Below are 14,213 nucleotides of genomic sequence, written 5' to 3'. Positions count from 1 at the left end.
CATTGTCCAGGGTCCACTGGAGAAGCTGCTATAGAAGGTCAGTGATCTTCGCAATATGAAAGTAGTCACTAGTCCGCAAAAGCATAAAAAAAGTTTATTGGAGCATCATGGTCAGTGGGGCGGGTATTGCTGAGTGGGGAGGGGGACCCGCCGGCCGTGGGGACCCCTAAAGTGCTCTGGTTCCTCGAGGGTGGCTGTTGCATAGAGTCGGGCCGGCCGCTCACCCTCGGTCCTCCGGCCTCCCGGCCGGGCTAAGCCGCGCTGGTCTCCAGGCCGCCCCGGGCCCCGGGCTCGCCGCTGCTCGGGCTCACGAAGACGGCGGGCGCTCGTGCAGGCAGCCCCAGCCCCAGCTCGCGGCTCCGGGCCCCGGGCACAGCCAGGGCGGCGCTGCCCAGGCGCGTCTGCGCCACCGGAATCTCGTCCATGGACTCGGCCGAGGCCGAGTGATAGGCGCCTGCGGGCCCCGCGGCGCGCACTGGGCTGGCGCCTGTGGAATCCGACGAGGAGCTGGAACGGCGGCCCGACGCCCGGGAGCCTGCGGGGCGAGGAGAGCGAGACCGGGCTGGGGCTCGTGCCGGGCTCCAGCCTTCCCTCCTTCGAGCTCCCGGGGTGGGAACTGGAGAGACCAGGCGCTCACCTGGCAACCGAGGCCGTGCAGGTGCTAGGTCCAGGGTCCCAGAGATCGGAACTTTATACACGCGCCGCTTTCTCTTTTTCTGCATTGAAAGAGGGGGGGATTGGGTTGCCCTCCCCTGACCCCCTACATAGCTAGAAAGCAGCAGCTGGGTAGGAGACTGGGTGCGGTTATCCAGCCGCACCTTGGGGGGGGGCTCAGCATGGTCCCTCCTACCTGTGGTCGGATCCGGGGTGGCAACGCCAGGGCCTCTGGGGAGGACGAAGGTGCGGGCTCCCTGTGGCCACTGGTGGCAAAGAACTGGGTGGAGCTGAGGGAGAAGGAGGAAGGTAAGAGCTCCCCTCACCCACCTTGGACTCCCCCTTGCACCCACCACGGTCCCAGCCGTGCTAATGAGAGATGCCCAGCTGAACTCACTCGACATTCACCGCTGCAGGCCTGGCCTGCCCAGGGGGATCCGGACGCACATGGCTCAGATTTCGCACGTAAAACTCCATCTCCTGGGGAAGAGAGGGATCAGGGGCCAGGAGGCCAGGATGGATGCAGGGTCCCCTAGGTACCCAGCCCAGCCAGATCCTGGCATGCTTGCATTGGCCTCTGTGGTAGCGATATCAGAGGGATCCAATCAGGTGACACTGTCAGAGGGCAAGACGGTCAAATGACTGTCTACATTTTTGTGTTTCGGCAGAAACTCTTTTTAGTAAAAAAATTTCCCTGTGGTTTAAGGTTGGTCCAAGATCGATGTGTGGATAAAGCTTAAGAGAAATCAAGTCTAATGCTAAAAAAAGAAAAATGACCCTGTGATTAGTTTTAACAATAAAAACTATTTTTTTTAATCTTTATTTTTTGTGTGTGTGTGTACCATCAAATCAGATCTGACTGGCACAGGAGGAGATTGACCCTCCTTCTCCAGCAGAGCATCTGGTGGATTTGAACTGCGTACCTCTGGGATTGCAGTGCAGTTTCTTGCTACTAGGCCACCAGAGCTCCCTAAAAACTATTTTCTTAAGCCTAGTTTACCCACACGGCAAAACCTGCAGGCCAGTTTACTATCTGAACTCTGTAAAAGCCAGAATTAAAGCTCTCAATACTGCCCAAGTACAGAGAGGCTCAGAACACGAGGTTTCATCTGCACAAGCTACAAGTGCAAGCTGTTGTTTTACAGACTATCACATTTTCTAGTGTTTTAGCTACAATATTGTGCTAATTAGTATTTCTGAACCTATACAGTGACTGTTTTGAGAATAAAGTAATTAAAGGAAAAGGAGAACAAGAAAAAAGGCTTCTGCTCTGTTAGTAATAATATAATTCAATCTCGAAAGATTATATAAAATGTTATCTTTAGAATTCATATGATCTACCAAGTATTTAAGCAATGTGCAACTAACTGATCGTGTATGTATGTATTGAAATTGATAAGAAACATTAGGAAGGATCACATGTGGTCTGGTGAGAGCAAGAGGAGGGAAAGTGATATTGAGTTACTACTACTGTGTGACATCAGCTCTAGCGATCCTACTGTTCTGTGGAAGGAAACAGAATGAGAACTGTCCCCCTTAAACCCTCTTGCTTCAAAGAACCGAGGCTCAAAACGTCGATTTCTGACCTTCCAATGTCCCCACAGTCTTCGTTTTAGCTAATGAAACCCCACTTCCTCCAGGAAACCCCCAGTGTCTCATGGTCAGTACTCCGTCTGAAATTGCACTACGCAGTGGTGGGAGCAGGGGAAGAGCCCCTTCTAGAACTCCAGTCACTGAGATCAATTTTTCTCTGGGGCTAGGAGCTGGCCAACCATTCACAGACTCCCTTCAAGCTGAGGCCTGAGTACACTTTTCACCCTCACAGAAAGTGAACAATGATTTTGGGCAGGGGTACCCAGGTCTTCCCCACTTCAACCCCTAAAGGGGATATGACCTAGCTTATCAGTGAGCTGAGTCTTGTGAAATCGCTCCCCTCCTGGCAACCTTGAGAGTGGCTGTTCCAGCCCCTCAAACTGAAGAAGCCTGAGGCCTGAACTGTGGGTAAAACAGGGCAAGCAACACCCTGCCCACCCTGGGGCAGGCATCCTCAGGTAATCTGCAGTTGGATAGGTGAGCAGAAATTGTCTCTGCTGCTGGCAATTGTGGTCCCTAAGTCAAGTCATGCAGCCTGGGCCTGTACCTCAGCATGCAGGACAGGCCCCAGCGAGGTCCCCAAGCTCTGCAGGTGAGGACACAGAAGCCAGAAAAAGCCCAAAGCCAGGAAGGAGGCTGCACAGAGGCTGTGGGGCGGAGCCAGGACTGTGGCCCCGCCCCTTCCAGGTGGCCCCGCCTGCCGGCCTGTTCCTGTGCACTGGGGGGAGGGGTGCAGGGACAGCTGTCGCTCCCTCAGCAACTGTTTCCATGGAGAATGAGGCGTCCTGACTAATGCACAGAGGACACTGTAGTAGCAACGCCGTCACTAAAACAAGCTTATGTTTGGGGGCAACGGCTCCAGAGAGGGGCCCCTCCCGCATTCCTGCTGAGGGTGGGGGTGGGGAGGAGGCCGTATCTAGGGGACAGCGCCCAGCTGGCCAATGGCTGGTCGCACAGACGCAGAGACTGAAGCCCTGGGCAAGCATATGCCCAGCCTGGCCCTCTGGGGAGGGTGTGGGGTGCCATCCTGAGCAGAGGAGCTCTGCAAGCAAGGAAGGGCCAAGGGGCAGGTCAGGACTCCTGGGAAGTGAAGGTACCGTCCCCAATTCTGTCTTCCCCATGTGGACCTGCACCCTCCAGGGCCCAGCACTCGGGGGCACAGTGACCCTGGTGCTCCTGGACCCACCCTGTAAGGGTGACGCAGAGAGCGGGCAGCAGCAGACGGATGGGACAGGTGCCAGGTCCTAGCCATCGAGGCAAGTCTCTCCACTCAACTCCTTCACAGCACAGCTGTCCCTAGGATCCCCTCTAAGAGAAGTTTAGCAATGTACACATTCCTGAATGGTACCACAGCAAACCCACCTCAGCTACACCTGTCAAGTGGGCAATCACACCCTCCTCCCCTCTGCATAGGCCTCTCTCAGGCCAGCTGCAGATGAACAGAGGGCAGAAGCTAAACACCCTGCTTCTGGCACATCTGGCCCCTAAATCAAGGCAATCTGTGTAGGATAAGCTAGAGACACCTCTGGGCATCTCAAGGCTATGAAGCCTTGCCCAAGTGCCCTGCCCAGTTCCCTGGCTCCTCTGTGCTGTGGGCAGGTACACGCCCCACTATAGCCACTGCTGTGCTCACACAAGCTCAGTGCCCAGCACCAGGGTGGGCACACTGGGGGAGGGGCAGGGTTTGCACCCCTCCACCTCCACCCCGGGCCACCCTGCACCCCTCCACCTCCATTCCGGGCTGCCCTGGAGCACTGCTCTGGCAGCTTGGTGTATAGGCAGGGTCAAGCCCTGGCAACAGGAACAGGAGAGGCTGGGCCCAGCCCTCCCCCATCCGCCCACCAGCGTGTTTGTGTGTAGTTGCCATGAAGACTCAGGAGCCAGGGCTCAGCCTTCCCAGCAAGTCCTGCCTGGGCCCCCTGCCTTCCCAGTCCCTGGGGGCTCCAAGGACTGAACCCCCCCACCCCCAGCTGTTGACCTCAGGAAGTCACGGGGCGTGGGAATGGGGATGAGCTGGCCAGCAGCTGAGCTGGGCAGGCCAAGGCCTGAGCTGGGGTTGAGATAGTAGCTCCTGGTTCAGAACTTGGAAACATAGTTCCAAGACCTCAATATGCTCATCTGCAACATGGGTGTGGTACTGGTCCCTGCCTTACAGGTTTTTCTAAGAATGAATCACAGTAGCTGGTGGAAGGGCTCACATCACAGATGGAGAATGGATGGCCCCATCTGGGTAGCCACTTGATAGCCTTGTGGCTAGTCCATCATTCCCCCTCCTCCTGCAGCCTCACCTGCCTGCTTCCTGGCTCTCACTCTCCACACCCCTCCGCACCTGCGGGGAGGCTGCCTGGATGGACAGTACGTGGGGTCCAGAATGCAGGACTCCCCTGGCTTTGCCTCCACTTGATTGAGCACATGCTCAGTCTACACTTGGCTTTGCTCTCCTGCCCCCTAGTGGCCTACTGGTCCAGGCTTGCCTCTCTAGGCTCTGCCTCCAGACTGGCTACTTGCTGCATGGCTCACCACACCTCCAAGCCATGGACCTCGTTGCCCACCCGCTCATCCCCCTGGGTCACATCTATACCTGTATGGACCGCATCTTGCGGGGACACGACTCCAGCTCCTTGTGGGCCTCCTTGGCCTCCTGTGGTGGACGGTGCTGCACGATGTACTCATAGGTGGTGAGCTTGTGCCACACTGAGGATGGAGGATGGGAGGAGAGGGCTCAGTGTGGTGGTGAGAAGAGAAGGGGGAACCTAGCTCCAGGCCGAAACCAGGGTCCTGGTGAGCACTGCGAAGTGGGGTGTGTGTGGCTTCTACAGCCAATGGAACCTTCCAGCAGGGCAGTGTGTACACTTACGAGATAGAGGTGGGGGCACTTACTGAGATAGATGTGGAAGCAAAGCAGGTGGCCAAGCAGGGCTGTGGAGAGCAGGCCCAGGAGGATGAGGAGGGCAGCCAGGGCCAGGATTGCCGGAGCCTGGGTCTCCACTGGGGCCGCGGGCAGGAACACAAACCACACATCCGTGTGATTCTTCAGGACTGTGGGGCACAGACAGAGACAGCACTCAGCCGGGGCAGGGACCGTGGCTGGGACAGGCCTGGGGGTGTGGGCACAGACCTGAGCCCTGACTGACCTTCATAGTGGCGGTTGGTGCGCAGCCGCATGGGGTTGACAAAGAACTCCACAAAGACATAGGTGGCCACCAGCACGAGGAGCAGGACGCCCAGCAAGGCCGACGCCACACTGTGGAGAAAGAGCCTGGGCCCCCGCGCCCCACCGGGCAGCTGTCAGCACCCTGTGCTCCACTGTGCCAAGGGCCTCACGCACAAAAGGGTCACACTGGTCTGGGGAGCTGGTTTCTAAGCCCACAGCCCAGCTCTTCAGGAAGCCAAAGGCACTTGGCAAAGCTGACGATGGGTGGCCACCCTAGAAGGGCCCTTGCCTATGCCTGGGTCAGCAAAGTGAAAACCCCCAAACCTACCCTATGCTGTCTCAGCCAGCACCCATTAGGAACGTCACTCCCAGAGATGAAGCCCCTTGCGGCAGGTGACAAGGTCCCCAGATCAGACCCCAGGCCCCCAGTCTGCCCACTCTCACCGGTAGTTCCTCTCGCCCACGCAGTTGTTGAGCCACTTGCAATGGTGGTCAAAGCCGCACACACACTTGTTGCAGGCGCTGCAGTGCTTGGAGCGAGCGCTCCTACGGGGGGAGGGGTACAGCAAGGTTGGTGGGCTCACCTGGCCAGTGGTGATCTGAAGGTGAGGTGGGGGGGTGGAACAGGAGTAGGGGTTTGGGGTGAGGGTGTGAGGTTGGGGTGTGCACCAAGAGCCCCTGGCACAGGGTTGCCACCTGGCACCACTCTGCAGAGCTCACACCCATGCATATGTGCCCCCTCTGGTGGCACTGCGGGGTAAGGCACAGAAAGGTGGTGGTGCTTCTGTTTGTGTCCCCAGGGGACTGGAGGGGCAGGAGGGGAGTGAGGGTCATTACACTGCCCTGCCCAGGGGACTGCACAACCCAGCGGTGGTGAAGAGGGCAGTGTATCAGAAAAGGGGTTTCCTTTCCAAGAAAAGTCCCCTGAGGAGCCAGAGAGCAGAGGGCCAGGCTGAGGGGACGGAGCCTGCCTGGCTCCTGGCATGGCCGTTCTTTGAATCTTCATTTGTCAGCTGTTCTACCAAAAATGGCATTTCCTCTAGAAACCTCAGTCTGTCTGGACTAAAACAAAGGGAGCAAGTGGACATTGGTATGGAAGTTTGAGGGCACCTCACTGCAGGGGCAGGGTGAGTGAGGGGCCACGCAGAGGAGGCAGGTGAGTCTCCCACCTTGGGAGGGACTATGGGAAGGCTTGAGGGAGTGCAGGACAGAGGACACAGTCCTCCTTGCTAGAAGGGCTGGGGTCTGGAGCCTTAGATTGGGCAGAGCCCTCAGAGCAGCCATCAGCACACAATACAGACTGATGCCTAGTGACCAGACCGGTTGATGCTGGGTCCTTAGTCAGCACTGGAATGCCCGTGGCTTTCTCCTGCCTACACAGACCCCCCACCACGGGCTGGCTGGGTCTCTGGATTCGTATGGAGCTGGCCTTGGATCATACCCCTATCCCTTACCTCTGAAGATCCAGGAGATTGGGGCGAGCCCTAGAGAAGCAGTCTGGGCCAGCAAAGGGTGTACATGCGCTCTGCAGTTTTACTCCTCTCCTTACCAGCTGTGTGACCTGAAGGAAGTCAGTTGGCCTCTCAGGGCCTCAAACTCCTTCTAAGTAAACTCGGTTGACAGTACTGGCTTGGCGGCCAGGCAGGGCAGCCTGGGCTGTAAATCCAGGATCTACTACACAAGTCACTGCAAGGCTTCAGACAGGCCTCTCACCTTTCTAGGGAGTGCCGGAGATGCTGCACACCTTGCTTAGTGGTCATATGTGACTATTTCAGTACTAACCTGCTTCCCAACCCTATGTGGGGAGGTTTATAAGAAATGCAGGGACAGGGACAGGAGGCATGTCACTGGCACAGCCATTAGAAATGTCTGCAGTGGTGGCAAACGTGAACTCTGTTGGAAATGCTACTCCACACCTATTTCCAATCACCTCATCCACCAGTTCTCTGCCAGTCCATCGAGCTTCTTGACTACAGGAGGGTTCTGAGGCAACCACGTGACTGTGAAGCCTCAAGCACGCCCCTCTGTCTTGAGTCCCAGACACTGCCTGCACATCCCCCAGGCCACGTGCACTCACACGTCCACGTCACACAGGTTGCAGTGCAGGTCTTCAATGACGTGAGCATGCTTGCTACGGTTGAAAATGGGCAGGGGGCCTGTGTAGCTCTTGTCCCGCACGTTGGCATCTGCTGGGTCGATGGAGACAGCCGTCAGGTGCACCACGAGGTGGCCGGCGAAGATGGCACCCATACACTGGCCCATCAGGTTAAGGACTTTCCACACTCTGCTGGCTGGGAACCCCACTTCGGCTTCCTGTGTCCTGAGAATTGTTCTCCATTAAATATCCCATAACTAGCTCTCTCTTCTGCCCCTGTCACTTCTTCCTGCCCTGTGCTCAGCATGGGAGAAGACAGGGGAATCTGGTGCTTTTGACCTGGCCATGATCCATTTGGTCTGCTTTCAGATTCTTTTTTAATTTTTTCATTATTAACAATTTTTTAAAATTATTTTTATTTATTGGTGTGTTTTGGGTTCTCTCTGTGTGTGTGTGTGTGTGTGTGTACCGTCAAGTCAGATCCGAATGGTACAGAAGGAGACTGTCCCTCCTTCTCCAGCGGAGCATCTGGTGGATTTGAACTGCATGCCTAAGGGACTGAAGCACAGCTTCTTGCCACTAGGCCACCAGGGCCCCTGCTTTCAGATTCTTAGTGGCAAAGTGAGACTGGCAGAGCTCAGCTCCTACGGTCCAGAGACCTAAAGTTTACATTCTAAGCTTGTTTATGTTGCTTTCATGGGAAGTCAACTCAAAGAAGGGAAACTGCTCTCTCAGCAGCTGGGCCAGGAGACTCACCTGCATCTGACAGAGGCTCACACACCTGCTGCCTCCCCACCTGGAGTCCAGGCATTCAAAGCCCTGGGCTGGGAATTTGAAGTCTGGGATGACTTGACGTGTTCATAGCCTGACCAGGGGCAGTATGGCTAATTCCTGCACTCTGTCTGCTCAATTAATTAGAGAAGATCATCTCTATGAAAAAGAATGTGGTATCGGGCCTGGAGGAAGACTTATCTACCACTTGTGTTACAAAGACGATACAACATTACTTGCAGAAATTGAGGAAGACTTGAAACACTGCAGAAGATCAAAGACTACAGTCTTCAATGTAGATTATACCAGAACATTGAGGAATCAAAATTCCTCACCACAGGACGAAAATACAGCATCATGAGAGATTGAAGCTGTTAACTATTTCATTTTACTTGGATCCACACTCAATACTCATGTTAGCAGCAATCAAGGAGTCAAAAGATGTGTTGCATTGGGAAAATGTGCTGTCAATGACTTCTCCAAAATGCTAAAGAGCAAGGATGTCATTTTCAAGACTAAGGTGTGCCAGATCCAACCCATAGTATTTTCAATTGCTTGCTATGCATCTGAAAGTTGGACAGTTAATATGGAAGACCAAAGAAAAATCTAATTACTTTTAACTGTCGTGTTGGCTAAAAGTACTGAATATACCATGAACTATCAAAAAACACTAAATTGATCTTGAAGGAAGTGTAAGCAGGGTGTTCATTAAGAGGCAAGAACGATGAAACTGAGTCGTGAATACTTTCAATACATTGTCAGGAGGGACCATTCCTTGGGAAAAGACATCATGCTGGGAAAGACAGAGTCAGAGAAAGAGAAGTGGAGGCTCCAGGAGATGGACAGATAAAATAACTGCAGGAATGGGCTTGAGCAGGGCAGGGATAGAGCATGGTAATCACTGGGCAAAGTCTGATCTGTTGCTCACAGAGTTGCTATGAGTCCTAGTCAAGTTGATGGCACCTAACAACTGCTCTGTGATTGGGCCAAACACTGGAGATAAGTGTGCTGCCAACTTGCAGCAAAGTCTGAGTACATAAAAATCCCACCAACAGGTTCCACCCAGGCAGCCATCTTACCATCCATCCATCCATCCATGAGGCCCCAACATCCTTCTATCCTCTGTTGTCCTTCCATCATTCATCCACTGTCCATCAGCCATTCCCTCTCCTCCCTTCCCCCAACTCCCAGCAGCCAGATGCCCCTAGCATGAGACAGGCTCTGCCCTACAGCGCTGGACCGCAGCTGACAGGGCATCGTCACGGCCCAGCATGCCCAGCACTGACCTCCCTATCTCCATGGTGAATGTTACAGGCCAGTCCTTCACACCCTGTCACAAGTCTCTTGCTGACTGGACACTAAGCAGCCCAAGCTGGGCTCTGTCTTGTCATCCTTAGGGTACCTGGTACTCACTACCACCTTACATCATCCCTGAAGGGTTTGGGGAGTTTGCAGAAAGAGCAAGGCTTCCAGAGGAGAAAGAAAGAACTAAGCAGGCCTGAGAATGGGGTGCCAGATTTGGGGCGCTATAAACTCCCTACACAAAGCAGACAGCCACCGGATGTGGAGAAGACAAACCCCTCAAAGTCACCCTACATCTTCTTCAGGTTGTCCAGGCAACACTCAGGGCCTGGCACCTATAAACAAAACCAAGCAGTGGCTTTCCAGTCAATCCTGACTCCCGGCACACCTTTGTGTGTTACAGGGCAACTGTGCTCCAGAAGATTTTCAATGGTTCACCTTTTAAAAACGAGCATATACCTACACTTTATTTCAAAGGGCCTCTGCATGGACTTGAAACACCAACTTTCAGGGAGGAGCTGAGCATATTAACTTTATGTACCACCCAGGGACTTCCCAGCCCCTAGACACGCTCAGTAAATGCTAGTTACTGTGACTGGCTCTGATTCCAGTCCCTGCAAACCACCAGTGTGTCACTCTGGTTCCCAGCTGCCCTCCCAGCTGAAACCCAGGTAACCCTGAGTGGGTGGTGTGTCCACTCCTGGTCAGAGAAGGAAAGTGCCCTGGAACATTCTACTTACCAGTGTGAACGCCTGTAAATCCCTTAGGGAAAGCCTGGATTTTCATTCCTAAAACTGGTAACTCTGGGTCCTGGCGAACCCTGGAGTCCCAGTGACCCTGCCAGTGTCTGAGTCCACGAGCCATCTCTCCTCAGGGGCCTTCTCCACAGCCCTGCCCTGTCATCCACCAGCCCAGCGCTCCGCAGTTTTCCTGAAAAGCGTGCTTTTTTCAGGGCCCGTGTATTCAGGTGTCTGCATGCACACACATGCACACACACGTAGCCTTATATGCTTTTCGTGCCCACCTGGGAAACAGGGAGGAGCTCTCCTTGTGAGGAAGGCTGGTACTGGGGCTGAGGATTTGCGCTCAAGCTCAGCTGACTCCATGCCCCAGGCTTTCAACCACACCCATGCTGAGCCCCATGGCTGGCCCTCATCCTCCTTCCAGGGAATCCTCTCCACGGCACACACTTGCCAGGGCGCACTCAGCGGCCCCTCTGGACAAGGACCACAGAGCTGCCTGCTACTCTCCTGTCCCCTGGCCCTGCCGCCAGCTCTCTGCTCTGGGGGAGGGAGATTCTGGCCAGGACTGTGAAAACTGAGTTTGCCCCTGTTCGCAGGCCTCCAGGGCACCCCTATCTTGGCTTCAGACCATGTCCAACTCACTCTAAGAGAGTGTGAGTTACAAAACCAATGTGTTCCCAAATAAGCCTGTAATAATCTGCTCATAAATAAAACCACATTTTAGATGTGCCAGTAACTTCCTACGTGAGAGAATTCTACTGTGACTCTCTTTGAAAAGTGAAAAATTCTTTCATAAATGGAATAATTACTCCCAAATAAATCCTTTGTTCAGCTCTGGATACAATTAGCCAAAAGGCAGCTTGAGGGCCCTCTTCCTCTGCCAGAGGACTTGTGGCACCTCGGCTGGTAAGAACCACATCTGTGTGAGGCTCTGAGGCTCCAAGGTTCTCCTGGTCTGTTTGCTCACCTCACGGGAGCGGCAGGTGTAGAGGAGTCAGGGGGTGCTGGCGGCCAGGCAGGTGGGGAGCTGCTGCTAGTTCACATGGCGGAGTCAGGACCTGGCCTGGCCCTCCCCGCCTGTGCCTTGTGAGCTCGGGCCCCAGCCTCAGAACCAAGCCCTGCCAGCCCATCATTCTCCCAAGGATACAGCGTAGCCAGCAGGCACCCAGTGGTGAGGCAGGAGGGGCACGAGGACCCCGAAGCCGATGACAGCAAAGAAGAGGTACAGCAGCCAGGCCACAATCTGGAGTGGGTGAGGGGGCCAACTCCACCCGTTCCTTCGGGACCGCTGGCCCTGCAGCTCCGGGGAGGGGCCGCTGGCCGGCGCAGGTGCCGTCCACACGCTCTTCTCAGGGGCTGTCTTGTTGGAGGGCTTGTTGCAGATGTTCATCTCCAGGGGGGGAGAGAGTGATGAGAGTATTTGCCAGAGCAGACCAAGGCCTGAGCCCAGCCCCACTGGCTGCCAGGTTTCAGTAGTGGAGGGGCAGCTGCTCGGCAGGGACACCTGGGGTCTCAGCACGACACAGATGGGCAGGGAGTGGAGGGTGGGAGCTGAGTGTCAGCCCAGCTCTGACCTGGACATGGTAGGAGGGTCCACAGGTTTATTCAGGACACAGCGTGCCTGACTGTTACTTAAAAGTGCTCTCTGTCTCCACAGCTATAAAAGTTAAAGCCAATCAGACACATTCCCATCTAGTAACAAGATCAGGCTGGGCCGTGTCCTTTCAGGGGAATAGGGAGTGGGTGCTGAGAAGCAGTCCTTTTAGGTCTGAAGACCCTGATCAGTTAGAAGGGCTGTCTGAGACCAAGTTTCTCTAATCTAATCTGGGCCCTCCCTGTCCACCAAGAACTGAAAGATGGCACCAGAGGGTTAGGGTCCTTCGACTAATGAGAGAAGACAGGGTTTAGCCAAAGCCCTCCCCACCAGATGGCAGCAAACCTCCCCTGCCTGCCACCTTCAGCCCAAGAGCTGGCCTGGTGGCCAGAGTTACATGCAGGCCAGGCAAGGCGTGGGCCTGTTACAGGAAGATGCCCCCCACACACACACAGGATCTCCTAAGTCTAAGGTGAGGCTAGATCCCAGACTGCCAGTGTCACATGCAGACAGACAGGCCAACTAGGAGTGCTCAGTGGATGGTCAGGAGCTGGGGGCCAAACCCTAGGGGGGGTTCTCCTTTCAGGAGCCCACACCTGTGGGCAAGGGTTAAACCAAGAGAGTACTGCAGCCCCACCACAGCCACCTGCCAGGAGCCCTTTCCCACACCTCAGCCCAAAGCCCTAGGACTTGTTCTCCGGAGCCTGCTCTCACCCAGGGACCCACTGCTGCTGGGGCTCCACACAGACTCACGGGCCCTCGTGCTGAGGCCCTCCTGGGCACCTCACCGCTGCCTCTGCAGCCCTGTGCCATCCCCATGTGCTGGCCTTTCTGCTGGGAACAAGCCCCCGGGCAGCGAGTGTGCCGTGTGATTCATTCACTTCTGTCTCTCAAGCCCACCCCACCAAGAGCCCAGAACTGTACCTTGTACACAGTAGATGCTCAATAAATATTTGCTGACTTGAAAACATCTGAAATAAAAGGAAACATGGGTGTGATAAATGCTGTGGGTTCATCTGGCCCTAAACCACCTGGCACTTTCTGTCCTGCCTTCAATCCTTCCGCCCCGGGGCAAGGTAAGAAAGGCCACGTTACGGTGAAAACCATGTTCACTACAGATTCACAGGTAAGCCAGTGCCTACACTGCTCACTGGCTACTCAGCCCTGCACGACTGTAAATTTGAAAAGAGGTTTTGATTCTGCAGAATCGTCATGGGGATGCGAGAGACACAAGTCATAAGGAGATCTCTGATATGATTTTTTTTTAAACGTAAGTTGTTAACTACAGATTAGTAGTTGTTCACGGGGTTGCTGTGAGCTGTACTCGACTCAACGGCACCTAATAACAAGAAGAGATTAGTAAGTGAGCTCAAGTCAGTGTGTGCTGAGCTAGCTTACTGTGTAATCTGATACTGCTTCCACCCCTGCCCCCCCTTTTCTGTGACTCCAAATGGCTAGGATTCAAACAATTACACTTAACTGCAGGATCTTTTATCCCACCCAAGGCTCAGTGTTCTGAAAGGTCAAGCTGGGCACCTCTGAAGTCACTGGTAACCCCAGTATACGCTGGGTGATTTCACTTGTCTTCAAGAAACTGCAGTAAAAGGTAGAAAAAGAAGCCCAGCTTCGGAAGTTCAACTCCTGACTTTACACCAACAGGTTATGTGTCCTTGTGAGTCACTTCTTGTCAGAGCCCAAGTGTCCTTGTAGGAAAGAGGTCACAACACAACAACACACAAGTGGTAGAACTTACAAGTACTTTAAAAGAGCTCTCTGATTCATTCTCATCTCTCCAGATGGAGGCCATGGCCTTGAATGAGGCATATGTGCAAAGGGGTGAGTGAGCTTGAAGTTGACCTCTTATGTCCCAGTGGCCCAAGAGGAGCGCGCTGCCGTGAGGGCTGGGCCATCTGGGTCATCATTCTAGCCTTGTCACTGGTCAAGGGTGATCAAAATGCTGTCATCACTTTCTTTCAAATGTTCTCAGAGGTAGAACATTTTCACCCTCTGAGAGTGGCCTTGATTTCTGGAAACAGTCAAAGGTCACCCAGGCCTGGCCCTGTGAACACAGCTGGCCTCGGCTGCTCTGCTCGAGGCAAATCCACGGGGTCTGCACACTATCTCTCCTGCAACACTGGCTCCAGGAGGACCACAACCTTAAGCTCTGGCTTTCCCCTGGTTATCTCCAAACTGAACAGTTGTATGCCTTGAGGGCATGTCCAAAGCAAAGAGCGGAGGGAGGGGTAGTGCTGCCTTATCCCCACTGCCCAGGGGAGCAGTGCTAACACAGACCCAGTGCTGCCAGAT

At 54.5% G+C, this 14,213-nt stretch overlaps 1 protein-coding gene across 1 annotated transcript; it reads right to left on the bottom strand.

The window, feature by feature from the left end:
• Positions 1 to 251: 251 nt before the first annotated feature.
• Positions 252 to 12,876, bottom strand: ZDHHC1 (zinc finger, DHHC-type containing 1). The gene is made up of 11 exons (XM_006878896.1): positions 12,831 to 12,876; positions 11,460 to 11,702; positions 7,479 to 7,654; positions 5,846 to 5,947; positions 5,382 to 5,506; positions 5,128 to 5,286; positions 4,829 to 4,941; positions 1,052 to 1,134; positions 851 to 944; positions 638 to 716; positions 252 to 535 (listed from the first exon to the last, which is right to left on the bottom strand). The coding sequence occupies exons 2-11, from the start codon at positions 11,700 to 11,702 to the stop codon at positions 252 to 254; spliced, it is 1,458 nt and encodes a 485-aa protein (XP_006878958.1). The 5' UTR covers positions 12,831 to 12,876.
• Positions 12,877 to 14,213: the final 1,337 nt, after the last annotated feature.

The sequence above is a fragment of the Elephantulus edwardii genome, unplaced genomic scaffold (assembly GCF_000299155.1).
Source record: "Elephantulus edwardii isolate Elephantulus edwardi_28Jun2011 unplaced genomic scaffold, EleEdw1.0 scaffold00001, whole genome shotgun sequence".
NCBI lineage: Eukaryota > Metazoa > Chordata > Mammalia > Macroscelidea > Macroscelididae > Elephantulus > Elephantulus edwardii.
Note: the sequence above shows the minus strand (reverse complement) of the source record. Positions and strands in the feature narration are given on the sequence as shown.